The sequence below is a fragment of the Dipodomys spectabilis genome, unplaced genomic scaffold (assembly GCF_019054845.1).
Source record: "Dipodomys spectabilis isolate Male_0828 unplaced genomic scaffold, ASM1905484v1 ptg000050l, whole genome shotgun sequence".
Taxonomy (NCBI): Eukaryota; Metazoa; Chordata; class Mammalia; order Rodentia; family Heteromyidae; genus Dipodomys; species Dipodomys spectabilis.
The window spans coordinates 4,420,380-4,441,372 of NW_024870727.1; the positions used below are offsets into that span (position 1 = coordinate 4,420,380).

General features: G+C 34.7%; 1 protein-coding gene across 1 annotated transcript in view; it reads right to left on the bottom strand.

The window, feature by feature from the left end:
- Positions 1-20,993, bottom strand: part of Naaladl2 (N-acetylated alpha-linked acidic dipeptidase like 2) — a 910,349-nt gene that overhangs the window by 309,383 nt on the left and 579,973 nt on the right. The window contains exon 6 of the mRNA XM_042678909.1: positions 1,927-2,070. Coding sequence (XP_042534843.1) covers positions 1,927-2,070 — 144 coding nt within the window. The remainder of the gene's footprint in view (positions 1-1,926; positions 2,071-20,993) is intronic.

The following is a 20,993-nucleotide window of genomic DNA, read 5'->3' on the forward strand; positions in this document are numbered from 1 at the left end:
CCAATTTTACTTAGGGAAACTTATCATTATGCAATATTAAGACTGGTTTCAATTTCTCCTATTACTAAAATTGCACAATTAGTATTTGAGAATTTTAAATGTCTTGCTCAGTGTTTCAATTTATAAAATTTACAGGAAAATTGGTGGAAATAGAGATTGTCATGTTAAGTGAGGTAAGTCAAGCTCTGAAAAACAAAAATTACTATATATATATATATATGTATATACCTATATATGTCAACAAAACCCACTATAAATTCTTATAAAGAAATTAGCAAAATGGAGGGTGTTTATAAAGTAACTGTAATATAGGAGTGAATTTAATCAAAATACTTCATAGGAAGTCAAGGAAATAGCACAATGAAACTCCTCTGAATTTGATCAAGTGCATTATGAATATGTATATAATATGAAATTTCTTCCCCCAAATTTAAGTATACTTGTCTGAATTATTCTAAAAAAACAACCTCTATTATGCTCATGAAAAAATTTGATATGACATAATTCATTAGAAAACATACCTGTATTTATTACTTCTTTAACCCTGGAATTGAAAATGAGTTTTAGCATATGTCTTACATGTAGGTAATTTATCATGGAGATACATCCTTAGAGCATTATTTTGCTTTACTACAACATTATTTGCCTATTGAGAAGATAATAGATATAGCTATTTGATGAGGAAGAGATTTGCTAATTCACCAGCCATGTTACAATATAGGAAATTATAGAAATGTATTTCATAACTTTATTCCCATGACTTGAGAAGAATGCTACCTGTCCTCTTATAGAGACAAGCAAAGGCTTCTCCTAGAGAACTGACATGAATAAGTAGGGCTTGAAATGAATTAGAGGCTCTAATTACATATGTAGAATCAATTAAACTTGGTTCTGCATTTAGCCCTTCAGTCCAGTGCTTTCTTTCCCACATGCTATTTATATTGCACTGTTTCTGCGTTTGCACAGAGCCCACATTAAGTTTCCTTAGCTCAGAGCAGATGACAGAAACAAAGCAAAACAAGACTGCTAGAATTCTTCTACATTCTTACTTTGAGGACATAAACTTGTTATTGTTGCTTAGATTCTATTGATTATTAGTTTAGGAGGCTCTCTGAAGGATGTTGTGAAGTATGTATATAAAAGCAAGCTATTCTGGAGTTCAGATTTCTTTTAGAAAAGGTTTCTTCAAAACATCCTTTAAATACTTTCGTTGCCAAGAGAAAAAGTGATAAAACACATCTAGTTGAGCCCCTAGATCTGGATACAAAAATAAAATAAAGTAATGACATGTAGCCCTGAACTGGTAGAACATAACAACTAGAGGCAAACCTAAGCATATGTAAAGACAGTCTTTTCTTTAGAACTTGAATGCAGAAGCTGGAGGCAGCTTTGCCCTTGGCTTTCATCCCATTACTGGAAGCTTAACTACCTCAGTTTTAGTGTATGGGGTCCACCAAGGCCTGACAAACAGTTAGGTGATGATGTGTAGAGACAGAGGGATTTCTTAGTCAATATCAGGAATTAGGCTTTAGTGCTTTATGCTAAAAGGCTTCATCCCTCACATAGCTGTCTGATATTCACTGAATCCTGGCAGGTAATGATACTGTTGAAGCTGAAACTGAGAAGCTATGCTGAGTTGATTTTCCTGCATGCTCAAAACGCTTTATTTTGTGAAGCTAGTTTTCTGTGTAGCTACTCAGAATGCCTTTTTCTTCTTCTTTCTTAACCTCTATGTGCTCATAGTTAATCAAAATTACTTTCTAAACATGTCCATAAGAGAGACACTGATTAGATAAATGTTCCCTTTAGCAAAAGCCAATGGTTTTTGCAATGAATAATGATAAACATGTCCATTGAAGAGTTTTATAAAATAATCAGTCTTCCCAAAATCTACAGGACACACAAAACTGATATTAAATACTTCACCTTTCTGTGGAAGTTCTAGAGGGGTACAGAGATCCTTGTTGGTTGTCGCTGCTGGCAACGAGATCAGTTTTTCCACCAGGGAGGCAGAGATGGGCTGTACTACCAAGGAGGTGAGGTTTGTCCTGCTTTGTCTAAAGTTCCCATCTGCATTCAAGAGTGAAAGAGACAATCTTTAGCAAGCAGAAATGTTATTTGCAATGAGTATTTAAATTATGAGCAATAAATTTTCATTTGTTCATTTATTTATTTAGTTATGCTTTGTCTTCTGACTGAGAATGCATTTAGAGACTTTATTAAGAAGTTTAGTCCAAACACAATATCTGTCCTAGTGAAAGATAGAAGATTGTTCACATGCCTTACCTCTGTGTTCCCCAAAATTGTCCCCTAGAATGACAGCAATAGTAGTAAGAAAGTGAATTTTTAAAAAGCAGGGAGTGGTGAGGTTTGGGGAGGTTGGCAAGAGAATTGACAGTACTGAGATTTTAGAATTTGCTCAGAAGATTGTGGTTTAAGGATCAAAGTTCAAAGCCAGCCCAATTAGCAAAGAGTCACCACACTTTTATTTCCAATCCATCACCAAGAAAGCCAGAAATAGAGCTTTGGCTCAAGGGGTAGAGCACTAACTAGTCATGAGCACAAAAGCCTAAGGATAATATCCCCACACACCAATAATAAAACCAAACAAAACAAAAACAACCAATGCTAAATCAGACTACCAAGTGTGAACTGACATCACAGACATGAGGAAACAATGGTTAAACTACAGCAAAGATGCTGAGAAGTAATGCATGCAATGCCACGGAAACCAGCAAGGCTTAAAAACTGGCAGTTCCAGCTATTGAAGTCTGAGGGGGTGACGTATGGGCTCTTTGTAGGAAGCACTGATGAAAGTCTATTTGTAAAGATGTCTGTCCTCCTGAATCCCTTAGTCTAGCCCATGTGTCTGCCAGATCTTGCTCCTCCCTCATTCCTACAAGAAACAAAAATCCTGAAGGGAAAGCTCACAGAAGGATCTGACACAAAGGATGGTATTACCATCGCTGAGACTTCAGATATCTTACCCATTTGGTGCACAATCATTTCCCTTCAAGTAGGGAAATAGGATATATATTCATAATAAATAAGAATAGATTGGCAGCAAATGTCTAAGAAAACTGAAAACCAGGAGGTCTGCAAATCCAAGAATTCACCTGACATTCTACATGGAAACCCATTACTCAAGAAATACCACTCAAATCAAAAACTTCAACTTCATTTTGCCATTGTTAATTAAATATGAGCCCTCATTTTGGGCACCTGTGCAACAACTGGATAAAGAAGTGTGTAGTGAGACCTGGGTAGTGAGGTCTCCAGGAAGGGAAAAATTCAATGGCAATAAAGATGTCTGCTGAATATCCAAAGAATATTGACTGTAAAATCAAAGTTAGGATCTGAAGAATTCCTAGATATAGAAAAAATTAATTTTCTTTATGGCCAGAGATTTTGAGTATTTCTCAATATGCTTATTGGACATTTTAAATTTAAATTGTTTTCTAAAGGTGACATACAGATGGGTTACAATTATATAACTCAGGTAATGAATAGATTTCTTTATGAACAATGTCAACCCCTCATTTTCTCCCATTATTCCTCTCCCATCCCTCTCCCTCCAAGTTGTAAAGTATCACTGCTGAATTCGTTGACCCTTTGTTCCACAAGTTCTGTGCTTCTTCTGCCCTGAGAAGGCTCTATTTAGTGTTGTTGCCCACTTATTAATTGGGTTATTGATTCTTTAGAGGTTCAGGTTCTTGAGCTCCTTGTATATTCTGGTGTTAGACCCTTGACAGATAATCATTGGGCAAAGATCTCTCATTCTGTAGGCTGTCTTTTTAGGTTAGTAACTATGTCCTTCATTCTGCAAAAACTTTTAGGCTTGCTACAATTCCATTTGTCAATTCCCTCTTCTATTTGCTGAGCCTTTGAAACTCTACTCAGAAAGTTTCTGCCTATGCCAAAGTTTCCCCTACTTCTTTCTGTAGTAGTTTTGAGGTTTTATGTCTTACATTGAGGTGTTTAATCCATTTTGAACTGATATGAGTACAAGGTGACACACAATGTTCCAGTTTCAGTCTTCCTTTTATGGATGTCCAGTTCTTAAGCAAAATCTCTGGCTTGTGTAGCTTTTATTGTGCGTTTAAGGAGATGGTGAAAATTGTTTACATCAAAGGGCATCTTTATTTTCCTAAGAACTTACATTTTAGGATATGAGTCTCTACTCATTCAGAGGAATTTGAGATCTCCAAATAACCACCAAAAAAGGTGGAAGTGGAGCTGTAGCTCAAGTGATAGTGTGGCACCCTTAAGCCAAAACACTAATCAACAGTTCCCACACCCTGAGTTCAAGCCCCAGACCTATAAGAGAAGAAAGAAAGAAAGAAAGAAAGAAAGAAAGAAAGAAAGAAAGAAAGAAAGAAAGAAAGAAAGAAAGAAAGAAAGAAAGAAAGAAAGAAAGAAAGAAAGAAAGAAAGAGAAAAGAAAGAAAGAAAGAAAGGAAAGAAAGAAAGAAAGGAAAGAAAGAAAGAAAGAAGGAAAGAAAAGAAAGCAAGCAAGCAGGCAGGCAGGCAGGCAGACAGGAAGGCAGGCAGGCAGGAAAGCAGGCAGGCACAAAGGCAGGAAGGAAGGAAGGAAGAAAAAGAGGAAAGGAGGGAAGGAGGTAGGGAAGGAAGGAAGAAGGAAGGAAGGAAGGAAGGAAGGAAGGAAGGAAGGAAGGAAGGAAGGAAGGAAGGAAGGAAGGAAAGAAGGAAGGAAGGAAGGAAAGCAGGTAGGTTGTGTCTCCTGCTAGTGTATGTGGAAATGAGTAAAAGGTAAATATCTTTCAGAGTGGCTGTAAAACTGTTAAAAGTGATCAAATGAGAAGGTGAATGAGACGAAGATTAGGAAAGCTGGCATTTTATAAATTAAACCTCATTGAAATGTTGGACAAATAACTTGTATTCATCAATAGAAAAGAAAAGAAAGAAATTAAACAAATAGAAGTTAGAGAAAAATCCTAACAGGTTCACAGTATAGAAGAGCGAGAAAGCAAATGACATCGAGTTTATAGGAATAACAAAAAAATCACCTTAAATATGTTTAGAGATTCAGAAAAGGAAATACACAACAGACTCTGTCTGGTTTAGCCATTGATGTTTTCCAACATAGAGCTATATTTTTACACAATTTTATTGGGGAAATAATTGGTAGAGGTTTGCTCAGAATTTAATTTCTTAGGCCTGCAGGGGGTGTAGAGCTCATGATTTGCTAGGCAGACTCCAGGAGCCAGCTTATAAATGAGAAAATGTTTCTAAAGTGTTTTCTTAATTTATCACCTGGAAAACTAGGAGACTGAAAAATGATATTTACCTTAGGCCTGTGGCAGCTGTAGAAGTCATGACTTTTAGAGAAAACAGTAATAAAGATTTAAGCTTAGAGTCAGTGTCGTTATATAAGCATAGTGCTGGTCTTATATAATGTTGTAACTCCTGTATATGGATAGATGACAAAGCCTCCTGACCAAGGTGTAGTTCACTACTTCCCAGGCATTTTCATGTCACAATACCATGAGAGGAGACATAATTTACAGGGCTCAGAGAAAAATGCCGATGCGGTGTTGCTTGTTTGAAAAGTATGAAGAATTTCTATCTGGCCGTTGCAGGGCATTAGATCAAGTGTGAGTTTGTCCTGAAACAGAGCCCTATAAGAGGGCATAGGTCACATGTCCAAGAATTGGAACCTGCATCATCCAAAACACAGATTGTGCACTGATATATTTCCAACACAAAATGTGAAACCTCTATTTTGGTATGTAAGCCAATACTGGAACTTGAACCCAGAGCTTTGTTTTCTAGTTTGACTTTTTTTTTTTCACTCAAGGCTGGGCTCTAGGAATTACACCACACCTTCACTTCCAGATACTTACTGGTTAATTTGAGATAGAAGTCTCATGGAATTTCCTGCCCAGGCTGGCATCTAACCATAGTGTTTAGATCTCAGTGTCCTGAGTGAGCTAGGATTAAAAATTTGTACCACCAACAGCTAGCTCAAAATGAAACTTGATCAGATAGATGATTTTATTTCTCACCAGTTCAAATACTCTGGCTCAAGGAGGCCATCTTAGGTCCTACCCAGATTTAAACCTTCCATTGCTAACATTAGTTCCTATCATTCTCCATTGTTCTTCATATATCTTATGCTAAAACTTAATCTCACACTGTACACCCTACAATTTACGTTGTCTGTGTTGTTACTTAAACCCCTTTATTTGTTCTCCCCAGGAAAGATGCACCACACATTCCAAGAACATGTTTCCTCCGAAGCCTGACTCAAACCCCAGCTTGTACATGAAGCTTTCACTGATAATCAACTGTGTATGACACAGCTACCTTTTGAAAATCCTTGTCAATTTCAACTAACCTTATCACTGTGCAAAACTACTTTTGCCCCCTAGCATGTTGCTTTTTTTTTGTACTGGTCCTGGGGCTTGAATTCAGGGTCTGGGCACTGTCTCTGAGCTTTATTTATTTTTATTTATTTATTTTTATACTTGAGACTAGCGCTCTACCTTGTGAACCGCAGTTCCCTTTTTGGCTTCTTGCTGACTAATCAGAGATAAGAGTCTAATGGACTTTATTGCCTGGGATAGCATCAAATCAAGATCAAGTCTTAGCCTCCTGAGTAGGTAGAGTTACAGGTGTGTACCACTGGCACCCAGCTCATTTTCTCCATCTTAATTCTCATTTCCTTAAAGAAAAGGACAGTGAAATTGATGCACAATGCTTAATATATTGTCAGGAACATGGTAGGTCATCAATAATTAATTTAAAAAATAATATCAATTATTTGAAAAATGATTTTAAATGCCACCCTCCTATCAATTTTCTGAATGCTTACAAATACATCAGGGACACAAATGAAGAACCATCTATAAGTCTTCTCCCTTCTGCCCAGAAACTACTCCCCACTCAGCAGACATATTAAAGAGATTCTAAAACCCCATCTAGCCTAATCAACACACTTGTGTTTTAAAATTACCATTTGTATATGAAAAGCAATTCAATGAATTAAATCATTGCTAAAACATACTTATGTGTTCAGAGAAATCAATAGCCAGACCTCATCTTTCTCTACAGTGCTTTATTAAGCATAAGCAATAATACATTTAAAAGTTAAATGTGAGGGAACCCTAAACCATAATTGAACATACCCAAATCTTTTATTTTCGGAGGTCTGCATGACTAATAGACTTGTATTAGTTTTGAAATATCTGAAGTAAGTGGTTCATTACTTTTGACAAACAGTTCACTTTTGAGAACAGATACTAATAGCAGGACTTTATATGACATTAAGATTAAATTATACTGAAAAGTTTTTCTTGAAGGGAAAAAACCCTCTTTGGTGAACAAGAGTTGAGAAAAGAACTTCAGTTTCTTACATTATTAGGAGTGTTTGAATAAAACTAAACATGTGTACCATTTTTATTCCATTATATTTTAAAGCACATTTATGAACTATAAAAAGCACTTATGTATAATGTAAACATTGGGTGGTCCTTAGGCTTTGATAATGTTCAGAAAATACAAAAGCAGTAACATTACATTTTAGCTCTTTAATTTTCATATTTTAGCAATAACATCACAGCTTGTTTATAGTTTATTCATTAACAGTTGCTTTATTTTAAACATTATGTGTACTCTAAAGATCCACTAGCCAGGCACTGGTGGCTCACGTCTGTAATCCTAACCAATCAAGAGGCTGACATCTGTGGAGGAGATTCAAAACTAGGTGGGGTAGACAAATCTGAGAAACTCTGATCTTCTTTTAATCAGCTAAAAGGTTTAGGTAGGTGGAGGTATAACTCAATTGGTAGAGCACCAAACTTGAGAGAAAAGCCCAACCAAGTGCATGAGGCACTGAGCTTAAATCCTGATATATACTGAAGTAGACACATACACACACATGCAGAGAGAGAGAGAGAGAGAGAGACAGACAGACAGACAGACAGACAGACAGAGACAGACAGAGAGACAGAGACAGACAGAGAGACAGAGAAAAGATCCATATAATGACGTGTGTATAATATATTGAATAATTTGAATATGTGGCTCCTAAGTGTGACTCTGGTCATTGCCTCATTAATATATAGAAATAAATTATTTCACTGTGATAATGTAATTACTGTGAATCTTCAACCACAAACTAACTTTGACATGGATTACCTGAAATGTAGAGAGCACATTAGCTTAGACACCTGTAACCTGAATTGTAATTGATGACATTTCAGAGTAAAATTAAAATAAGGAAAATGTTTCTAAATAGTCAATTTAGTAGGTTTTGTATGAAGTTTTTTCTATTCATGGCCAGCTCATTGATATCTGGTTATAGGAGCAAAAAAAACAAATGCCAGTGCATGATTGTGTGTGTGTATGTGTGTGTACGTGAATGTGTAGACATGTTATCCTTGCTACTGAATGAAAATAGAGCTTTTTAAATTGATTGTGAAATTCGAAGAAAAGTGAAGACTACTAAGCCCTAGCCCAAAGCTTCTGAATCAGAACTTCAAATTCTCAAAATCACAGAGTGATTTACAAGCACACTGGCTTCAATAATTGAGTATTTCCCCACAAAACAATTTACATAATTTTACAGCAACAAAGCTGTAAAATAGGAGGATGAAAGGTCAAATATGTATGTGCCCCTTTATCCCAAATTAGAGATGGCAGAAACACTACTGGCAAATCCTACATCAACAGTTCTTTCTGAGACTTTTTTAAAATGTGTAACAAGTCTGTTCATATGGTGTATCTAAATAACAATTTTAAAATGAGCCATGCACATTTTTTGTCATTTTGGTCCTTTCCTCAAAGATGAGTTCTGTAATTCAGAGATCAAAATTACATTTATATCACTTTATTTCAGCCATGAATAAATATTAAAATTGCTAACTGATTTGAATTCTTTCCTTCTTTGGTTTCAGTCATTATAATTTAAAACTGCCAGAGACTGACAAACTGAAAATATAAATATTGCCCTTTTCCAGAGAACCAAATAGCAGAGAAAAACAGAGATATTTATCATATTTTGTACCATTCTTTTATGAAAATGACATACATTATGAAAGAAATAGTAGTTCTCTTGATGCAATTCCAGAATATCTGGTTTTATTTTCTTAAGAATGCCACTTTGACAGATATCTGACCATTAGATAACTAGTGTCAATATTTTCACACATTCACTTGAGCTCACTAAATACATAGTTACTTGTTTTTGAAATGTGCAGCACACTGAATTGGCTAGTCATTCTGTTGTCCTTGTAAATGTATCTGACACTTTATTTTCCCACTATAATACAACCAACTGGTTATAAATATCAGCATTTTCTCCCAAGCTAGTCAGAGTCTGTACCATTTTGTTTGGTTTACTGTTTTTTTTTTAATTTAATTTAATTTTATTTGTGAACATACTGTACAGAGGAGTTACAGTTACATGGGCAGGATAATGCGTACATTTCTTACCAAGCATTGCAGCAGCCTCCTCCTTTGTTTATCTTTCACATCCCTTCCCAGCCTGCCCCCTCCCCCACTAATCCCAATCCTTCTCCTTCCCCCCCCCCCCACCAACGTTGTAAAGCTCGTTTTGGACATGACAACTTGTACTTCTCATTGTTGCAACAGGTCCACCTGTATCCTTAAACAACTGGTTTTTCCCCATCTCCTCCACAAGTTATACTGACATCAAATATAGTGAAAGCAGGGGTTATACTGTGGAGGAGGGACATACAAAGCAACAAAGAGATAATCTTATAAATGTGTTAGAAACACATGCATGAAAGAAAAAAAACATTAAAATACACATCTAAGGGTTCATTTTCTTGACATCACATTATCTGACCTTTTCCGTTTGACTCATACATATACTAGATATTACAAATAAGGGAAACCATGGGACCTACGTTTCTTTGGGCCTGGCTTACTTCACTTAATATAATTTTTTCCAAGTTTTTCCATTTCCTAACAAATGGGGCAATGTCATTCTTTCTGATGGAGGCATAGAATTCCATTGTGTATATATACCACATTTTCTTAATCCATTCATCTACTGAGGGGCATCTGGGTTGGTTCCATATCTTAGCTATGGTAAATAATGCTGCAATAAACATAGTTGTGCTGGTAGCTTTAGTGTGGTCTGGTTTACTGTTAAAAATTAAAACATTTATACCTGGGCACCAGTAGCTCAAGACTGTAATCTTAGCTACCCAGGAGACTGAGATCTGAAGCTCAGGATGAAGCTATCCTAGGCAGGAAAGTTCATGAGACTTTAATCTCCAATTAACCAGCAAAATGTTGGTTGAGTGCTAGCCTTCAACAAAGCAGCTCAGGGATAATGCCCAAGCACTGAGTTCAAGCCCCAGGAGCAGCATTAACCCCCCCCCCTGCCCCACCCCCCCAGCACACACACACTGCACACAATGAAAGAAAGGGAGAGAAAAAGAAAAGAAATAGAAAGGACAATATTTATAAAATTCTTCTCTCACACACATATACACATATTGTACATACACACACATACACATACAAACAAGTATCTTTTACCCTTTGATTTTTCTTGCTGATACTGACTTTCATAATTGGAATTTCTTTAATTTTCAATATAATTTGGTCTTCTCTGAAATTATTATAGATTTAAGGAATAAAAGCTTGATAACTCACCCAGATGTGATTTATTCCAGAAAGCTTTTTGTATTGTGTACTCACATAAGCCTTTGTTCACACTCTTACTAAACTTCCTGTCTGTCCTAACTTCTTTCTCTTTCTGCTCAGCTTCTAGAGAGGAAGGTCCTGGTGCCATTCACTACTGCATTCCCAACGCTTATCTCAATGAACATTTTTGGGATGAGTGAATTACCAAAGTTCATGTGAAAAATAAATTTTATTCTCTGTAACCATAAATATAAAACTTGTGATTCATGAAATAAAAACCATATGATTACTTAGATGGTTGCATCCTTTTATTCAGGATTCACTTCTTGATGAAAGCATCCTGCCATGATCATTAATAAATATCATAATATTTTCCTGCTAAACTAAACTATTGTAAAGACAGACTTATTTGCATGTACATCAGAGGGAATAGAGAATACTACAATCATTTATACAGTATAATGACTACTTACTGTCATATTAAAAGATCAAACAGATTATACAGAGTAATTTTATAACAAGTACAGAAGAGAAGGTTTTTAATGTTAATCTATTATGTTTTGGTCATGCACATGAATCAGGCTCAGAAGAAGCTACCAAACATTCTTCATTATTGACAACATTTTTCTTGTTCTATTTAGTCATATAAATTGAAGGTTTGTAATTGTAAAATGAAATAATTGTGTGTAAATAGCTATAATACATCATTTACCATCATTTTCTCCCTTCTGACAAGAGAGCCTATGTACAGTAAAGTCAATAAGCCTATTATTCAAAAGTTGACAAAAAGTTAGAGAAAAATTATTGATATATTAAGAAATGTTAAAAAACAATATGCTACTAAGCAAAGTGCTATGCCAATGCCTGTCCATTATAAATGGCATATGTATAAATATTAATTATAATACTACTCGGCACATGATATACCATATAATTGAGTTTGCTATTACAAGAATTATGGAAATACATATTTTTTGTGTATATCATTAAATGCTTTTCAATACTTCACTTCTACGACAAAGCTTGTATTTTCTGGCAGATTATATAGTCAACATTAACAATATCTTCTCTAAAGCACTTTGAAAATCAGTTCCTTTATTGTCAAGAAAGAAATACATTCTTTTGGTTAGGTTTTATATCATTAAATTTACAGAATAAATAAAAATTGAATTTTGAATGGTAGGGGCAATATCGAGATATCAACAAGTACTTTTTTGTCTAGTGTGGGGCCTGAACTCAGGGCCTATGTTGTATTTCTGAGCTTTTGGGATCCACTACTTGAACTACAGCTCCATTTCCAGCTTTCTTTTCTCCCGATTGTTAATGAAAGATAAGACTCTTATGAGCATTTCTGCCTGGGCTGACTCTTAACCTCAGTCCTCAGATCTCAGCCTCCTGAGTAGTCAGGATTATAGGCATGAGCCACTGGAGCCTGGCAACAATTTTCATTTCAGTTTTCCTTCAGTGTAATGATTGAATTCCTGAGAGCAGACTCAATACTAGTTTAAAATTTCTGTGTAGTTCCTTAAGCATTTCCAAAAAACAGATTTGGAAATACTCAGAAAGTATGTCATAGGAAAAATAGAGATACTCTCTTCAGCTTTTGAGAGAATAATCTGGATTCAGAGGAGCCACTGACCATCTGTACTTCTCCTGGACTGCAGAGTAATCTTCAGAGCAGCTCCAGAAAAGCTTCTCGTCTGACACTTGAAGGATATAAACACTAGAATGATTTGCAAACTTTTAAGTTTTAGAAAAGTATCGTTTCCACTTTGAGGACAGCAAATAAAGATTGGAAGTGCTACATTTTTTGTTGTTATTATTGCTGTAGAAACATGTTAATTTACAACAAAATCTTCCACACGAAATTTTAGCAAGAACACATTATTTTGTAAGGCTGGTTAAGTGAACAAACTTAACATTTACAGCATGTATTTTTGTAAATCTTTCCATATTGAGTTATTTTCGAGGTTTTCTAATGAAGTAGAAAATAACAAACCTTTCTTTCCTTCATTTAGATGGTATCAATATCAAAGAAATAAAAATGATAATGTATTTCTCACATCTTTATATTTTTTGTGGATTGCCTCTTGTTGACAATGGGATATCCCCACAAAAGGGATCCTGGTCTTCAGCCTAGAAAGTAATCTCTGGCATTTGCTGAAGGTCATAATGTACACAGGTAGATTGGCATGAGTTTAATGGAAAACTTCTTTTATATCTTGATGCTGAAAGTTTATATTGTTATGTTCACATCTAAATGTGATGACAGAAATATTCCTCATATTTAAAATAGAAAATTATTTCAATAGATTGTCCTCTGTGCTGATCATTTTTACAACGTAATTTAAATGATATTTTACTATTCCCACAAAGATTTGGGATGTTCTTGCTAATGTGTTAGTGTATACATTGCACTGAAGGAAAAATATATTCTCAAACATCCATAAGAAGAAACATTCTTCTCAGTTAATAAGCCATGTGTTGTTCATTGAGAAATATCTTCATTCATAAATAGTCTATTTATTCTTCCTCTAAATTAGAACATTCTTCCTCTAAATTAAAATTAGAAGTACAATCATTTTCATTATATCAATTCTGCCTACACAGGAGCATGGAAAGTCTTTCCAACTTCTGATGTCTTCTTTGATTTCTTTCTTCTAGATTTTTCTGTTTTCATTTTAAAGATCTTTCACCTCTTTGATTAAGTTCATTTCTGGGGTTCTGTTTGTTTTTGTTGTTATTACTTTTCTGAGGTTTTGGTGAATGAAATTGCTTTCCTGATACCTTCCTCAATATTTTTGTTATTGGGATTTTAAAAGGTTACTGGTTTTTTGTATGATGAATCTGTATCCTACTACAATGAAATGTAATGTAATGAAAATGTAAGGAAAATGTTTATCAGATGTAGGATTTTGGGTAATCTTTAGTGTCTTCAAATGTAGAATCTTAACTTCAAATAGGGATAACATTTTTTCTCTAAATATATATATATATATATATATATTCATTTCTTTCTCTTGTCTTATTGCTTGGCTAAGAAGAGCAGTACTGTTGGGCTCTAGGGGCACACGCCTGTAATCCTAGCTACTCAGGAGGCTGAGATCTGAGGATAGCGGTTCAAAGCCAGCCCAGGCAGGAGTCTGTGAAACTCTTATCTCCAATAAACCACCAGAAAACTGGAAGTAGCGCTACTGCTCAAGTGGTAGAGTGCTAGCCTTGAGCTGAAATGCTGAGGGACAGTGTTCAGGCCCAGAGTTCGAGCCCCACAACCAACAAAAAAATAAAATAAAGTAAAAAAAGACCAATAATATGTTGACTAGGAGTAAGAGGAGAGATATTGGCCAGATTTCTCTCATTCTTGATATAAACGAAATAGATTCAGTTTTATACCACTTTGTCAGATGTTGACTATAAGATTACATCTATCTATCTACCTATGTGCACATATATAGAAATAAAAATATGAAGAATATATAAACACATATGAATATATATAATATATGAGAACAAGATATCTATGGATAGATATCCTTTATTTGTTTAGATATTTATTCCTATTTTTAGTTTCTTCAGAGCTTTTTACATGAAAGGAAGTTGGATTTTGTCTAAGGCTTTTTCTGCAACAATAAATATGATCACATAATTATCTTTGATTTTGTTTCTATGCTATAATACATTTATTGATTTATATATGATGAGCCAAGATTGCATCTGTTGAATGAAATTAACTTGATCATGGAAATATACAATCTTACTGACACATTGTTAAATTTTGTTTTCACTTGTTCAACCATTCTGGAAAGTAGCATGGAGGTTCCTCAAAAGATTATACATAGATCTCCCCCATAACCTAGCAGTCCTACTCCTGAGCATTTATCCAAATGACCACAAACAAGGCCACACTAAAGCTACCAGCACAACTATGTTCATTGGAATATTATTTACAATGGACAAAATATGGAACCAACCAGATCCCCCTCAGTAAATGAATGCATCAAGAAGATGTGGCATTTATACACCATGCTTTCATTAGAAAGACTGGCATTGCCTCATTAGTAAGAAAATGGAAAGACTTGGAAAAACTTACAGTTAGTGAAGCAAGCCAGGGCCAAGGAAATAAACGTAAGTTGCATGGTTTCCCTCATTTGTAATAACTAGAATATTATTAGCAGGGGATCACAATAGCCCAATTAATAAGTGTATAGGACAATATATAATGAAACATGTCAAAATGAACTCCACGAATTGGAAACAAGTTCTTACCATGCCCTGTACACAGTTATTTCTATTTTTTCTCTATTTAGTTTTCTGTACTCTTTATCTCATATATATCTTTGTCTAATCCATGGAAGGGATAGGGAATCAGAAACAGCAGGACAAAGACTGGACTAATTGGAAATAAGAGGTAGAGTGGAGAAAATGAGGGATTGGGTAACAGTGTTTAAAGAGAAATGTACATTAGCTGGGCGCTGGTGGCTCACGCCTGTAATCCTAGCTACTCAGGAGGCTGAGATCTGAGGATCGCGGTTCAAAGCCAGCCCGGGCAGGAGAGACCGTGAGACTCCTATCTCCAATAAACCACCAGAAAAACCGGAAGTAGCACTGTAGCTCAAGTGGTAGAGCGCTCGCCTTGAGCTGAAGAGCTGAGGGACAGCGCCCAGGCCCAGAGTTCAAGCCCCACGACCGACAAAAAAAAAAAAAAAAAAAAGAGAAATGTACATTATCTTACTTATATAACTGTAAGCCCTCTGTTCATCACCTTTACAATAAAGATATAAAAAAACTGTTTTCAAGTAATTGATTAAGTAATCGTTAAAGAGACTAGTTTATAGGTTTACAGTTCTTTTATTTTCATTCTACTTTTAGAATAATTATAAAACTGACTTTGAATAGTGAGGTTAGTAGGATGCCCTCACTTAATTTCACAGAATGTTTGAGGAATACTGGTGATACTTCTTAAAGATCTGGTAGAATTCAGTAGAGAATCCATCAAGTCCTGGAATATTTTTGTTTGCAACTTTTTATTATTGCTTCAATCTCATTGTAATTAGAGATTAAGTAACATACTGCTTGGTTCTGTTTTCTAGGTTAAATACATATGGATATCTATTTACTCTAGATTTTCAAATATAATTTGAATGTAATTTTCCAAAATATTTCCCTCACGGCTTTATTTTCTGTTAGAGTCCATTGGTATTTTTTGTGATATGCCCATTTCCATCTCCAGTTATATTTATTTAGGTCTTTTTTCCTCCTTCTGGTCAGATTTGCTAATTTACCAATTTTAGTTTACCAATTTTAGTTGTCCTTTCAAAGAAGAAACCTTTTGTTTCATTGATTCTTTGTATAGCTTGTTTAGATTTTGCTTTATTAATTTCTTCCCTATACATTATTATTTTTATTAGTTTCTTCTATAATCTTTATTATTTCCCCTAATTTGTGGTTTGGCTAATTCTTGTACTGAAACGTGAGGCACATTATGTGAAACATGTGTATTCTTCTTTTGTAATGCAAGTGTTCATAAATAAAACTTCTTTCATGACAATCTTTACTGTATCCTGAGGCTTTTGGTAGGTGTTCTTATTCTCATTAGGCTCTAACAACCAATTTTTGGATGTTTCCCCTTATTTTTTTCAATGATCTACTCATGATTCCACAATGTGTTGTGCAGTCTTCATATATAAAAATCTTTTCTTTAGTTTCTTTCTCTGTTGAATTTTTTTTCTACATTATGGTCTGATAGAAAGCAGTGGGTTATTTCAGTTTTTTTAATATCTGCTAACATTTTCTTTTGCTCTAGAAAAGCATCTAGTTTTAAGAAAATTAAACGAGGTACTAAGAAGAAAATATGCCTCTCTAATATGATTGATTTAGCAATTTGTTTTAGATGTGAACTTCCACAAATTATTTTATAAAATGAGACCCCAAATTTATACTCCAAATAGAGGGTGAGAGGAGAAATTCTAAGAAAAAAAATCTAGGCTAACATTTTGCCTGATTTTTCCCCCTAAGGTAATATTTTTCAATGCTTTGCAGGTTATTTCTTAAATTCTTTGAAGCTACAACAAAGAGACATAGCTTGTTTGATACAGTACACATGATCCTCTTAGTGTGCTAAAATATTATTTAAAAAATGAGAACAATAGCTTTGTTAGCTCTTATGTCTCAGACTTCAAGCAGTACTATGCACATATGTGTGCATGTGTGTGTGTGTGTGTGTGTGTGTGTGTGTGTGTGTGTGTGTGTGCATGCGCGCGCGCACTGCTTCTGGGCCTTGAACTCTGGGCCTTGGCTCTGTACTTGAGCTTCTTTTGTTCAAGTTTAGTGTTCTACCACTTGCGCCACTGTTCCACTTCTGGCTTTTTTGGTAGCTAATTTAAGAGTATCATGGATTTTCTTGCCTGTGATGGTTTTCAATCATGATCCTCAGATCTCAGTCTCCTGAGTAGCTAGAATTTCAGGTATAAACATAGTCACTTAAGCATTTTTTTTCGTGATAATGTGACTTGAATAAAATTCAAGATCATTTATATTGGTCTTAATTTTTTTCAGCTCCTTTATTTAGTTCAGGCATTTTGTATTCCACCTATGTAAAGAGACTTCTTCGTCAACACTGAATGTTTTATAGAAGTAGGACTTTGAAATATGAGATAAAAAAACATGTAACAAGTTTTCTTAGATATAAGGCAAAACAAATTATCAATAATAAATATTTTGGGAGTATCTGAGCAAAGGTCAGAGGTTAACATTTCAGATGCTGACATCCTAAAACAACTATTTGTGTCTTCACATGGGAAAATAAAAGGTCTTTTAGAAGTAGTAGCTTGAATTTCAGAAATAAATTACTAAGACATATAAAATGGTCCTAGTCTTGACAGAATTTAAATTATGTTCCAAACTATAATGGAATTAACTGGACTGTAAGCAAGTGGATGTGGGCAAAAGAATCAACATAATTAAATAAGCTGATGCAGGAAAGTAAAGGTATAAAAACCACAGCAGTAGATTAACATTACATGTGTTGCATATTGATATTAAAAATGCAGAATATCTATTGTAGTGGGGTTTTATGATGGATTCAGATGTTATAGATCAGGGGATAACAGTTCTAGTCCAGCCTGAGTGTGAAAAGTCACAAGACTGCATCTTAATTCAGTGGCTGCCCACAGCATCAGGCATCAATCTTCTCCATGACACAAAGAAGTACAAGTGGGACAACTGTAGCATAGGCTGTTCTGGGCATCAAGAGAGACTTTATGGTAAAAATACCCAACACACGAAGGAGTTGGATGTTCAAGTGGTAGATCACCTGCCAGCAAGTATGAGGCTCTAAGTTCAATCCCCAGTTTAAAAGAAAAAATGGGGCTGGGAATGAGGCTTAGTAGTAGAAAGCAGAAAGCTTGCCTAGTATGCCTGAAACCCTGGGTTCCATTCCTCAGTACCATCTAAACAGAAAAAGCCAAAGTGGTGCTGTGGCTCAAGTGGTGGAGTGCTAGATAACCTTGAGCACAGAAAGGCTCAGGGACAGAGCCCAAGCCCAGGTACAACAAAGAGAAAAAGAAAACATTGGGGCTATTAAGTACTGGAGAGCTTTCATAGGACTTTGGGCAGAAAAATGTATTAGAGAACAGGAACAGGGAATACAATGAAATTAATCATATGAATCATATGATACTTGGCATATATTATCTCATTTCATTTCCACAATTAATATATAATGATGTAACTTTTCAAAATGTATATATAATATTATTATATATATACAATGTTATATATTATATTATACAATTATATATACAATTATATATTATATATATACAATTATATATTATATTATACAATGTTATATATATTATATATAATGTTATTTCCATTTTATATAAATGGCTCTCAAAATTGAAATTTTGAAATGCTTAGTGTCATGGCTGGTAAGCACTAGCTACTTTGTTTGGACTCTAAAGTGAAGGTCATGGAATCCATACTGCCTAGAAGCTCTGGTGGTTTCTCAACAAACAGTGATATCTTTCATCTGATATCTGCCTTCAGAAGCAGACATAAAGTGAGAGTAGACCAAAAGATATAAAAACATAGAGAATAGAGTATGAGAAATAAGGCAATAGAGAATAAATTAAGATTTCAACTTTGTAAATGTAGAAGCATAAAAGTCTTATTAAAGAAACAAATTCATTAGAACAACTGCTGGAAGTGAAGAAAGTGTCAAAATATTTTAAATAGTTACATTTAGAATTTCTTTATTATTTTTTGTATTTTTATTGATTGTGGGGCTTGAGCCCAGGGTCTAGGCATTGTCCCTGAGCTTTTTCACTCAAGGCTAGCACTCCACCACTTTGAGCTACAACACAACTTCTGGTTTTCTAGAGGTTAATTAGAGATAAAAGTCTCATGAATTTTCCTGGCTAGACTGGCTTTGCAACACCCTAGTCTTATCTCAGCCTCTTGAGTAGCTAGGATTACGGGCATGAGCCACTGTTGCCCTGCTAGAATTTACTTTTAGAAGACAATTATAATTGCAGAATATGAGCAAATTGAAATGTCTCTCTCACCTCTTCCAGTATTCCTACCTGTACTTTAACTTTTCTGGCTTAGTTCTAGTCATACATTGCAGTTAACCCTTTGGTTGTTTCCTGAAAATGTTTCCACAATAACATTTGGTAAACAACAATTTCCCCACTATAAAGTCAGGATAAAAGCTTTCAAGTTTCTAGCTCATACAAAGGCGCTAGGATTAATGAGACTATCCAGCACATGCTTTGAGTGCCATAAAAGAACAGGAACAATATAAATGAGTCACATTATTCCAGTGACAAATACTATCCATATACTGTCCAGAAGAACTGAAAAGAAAAGCAAAAAACCTCCAGCCTCCTCTTGCCCTTTCTGATATTGTGTATTGTCTTTCTGTCACTTCTTTTCATTCTTACAAGGTTTCAATAAGAAGGAAGAATAAAAATTTCTTATATGTCCAACTTGTACAGTGAAGTGAGAGACACAAATCAAACAAATAACAGGACAGTCTGTGCTCACATCCGCACAAGCCTTTTGTTGTAAGAGAATGAAAAGAGTCATATATCCACAAGGTTGTTTCAAAGGAAATACAACTCAAATGAAACAAGTTGGTTATTGTTAAAATGTGGTTACATTAAAATCAAACTCATGTTCAGTACCAACGACAGCATTAACTAGTTGCTGAAGGTGCTGAGAATTTATTTGAACTTTAGTTAAAGATTTTTTTAAATTATTTTGAGACATACAAGAAACTATGTTGAAAACGAACTTTAAAAATTGAAGGGGGAAGAAAAGAGTGAGGGGAGCTGGGGAGGGAAGAGATAGTAGGGGAAAACAAAGGAGGGGGTAACAATGCTCAATAGGAAATGTACTCATGACCTTACTCGCGTAAGTGTAACCCCGCTGAACAGTATCTTTACAATAAAAAATTTATGATTCAATGAACATACCAACAATAAGCTCAGTATATGACAACATATTATATTTATACACCTTACGCTGATACATTGCTCAGATGAAAGTGGAATATCTCTCTATACTCATTAAGAGCTAATATCACAGTAGACTCAACAGTCTAATTCCATTCTTCTTAACAGGCCATGCATAGCCATTCAAAATATAGGGAAAAACAAACCTCTACATATTCTATCTCTTACAAATCTTATATATTTAGTAATTTGGATAATATTAAAGTGCCAACTGTTTACTGTAGTAATAAAAATGTAGAGAGAAAAAGTTACAGTTATTCAGTAAACCTCACACTAGATGACCATGACATTCTGGAATATCATGAAATGTTTGAGGCATTCATATTTTACATAGCAGTTAAATTGCAACAATGGTCTTCATATCCTAATCCTTTCTTTGTGGTGAACATTTGCAAAAAACTTTCTTCTAGCATTTTGAAATTTATATTACACTATTGTAATTGATGATCACCCTACTATGAAAAAATGCATTAGAATTTTAACAAGTTTTCATGCTAACATTTATATAGGTATACATGTTTCTCTTAAGACGATATGCAAATAGCATTTCCTTTACCACTTACAGTACTATGGCCCTCTTTTCCACTCCTGGGGAAACTATTATTATGAATATGGCTTTATTAATTCATTTTCATTCATTTGCCATGTTTTTAATGTAATAATGAGGAATAAAAACACCTAGGTCCTAAACCAGGCTGAATGAAGGAAAACCATATAGAAATAAATGTATAAAACATGCTATCATTATAGAAATAAAACAACATACTGTGCATGGTTGGTATGGAAGAATAATTTTTGAGTTTTAAAAGTTTATATCATTATAGATAGGAACTCA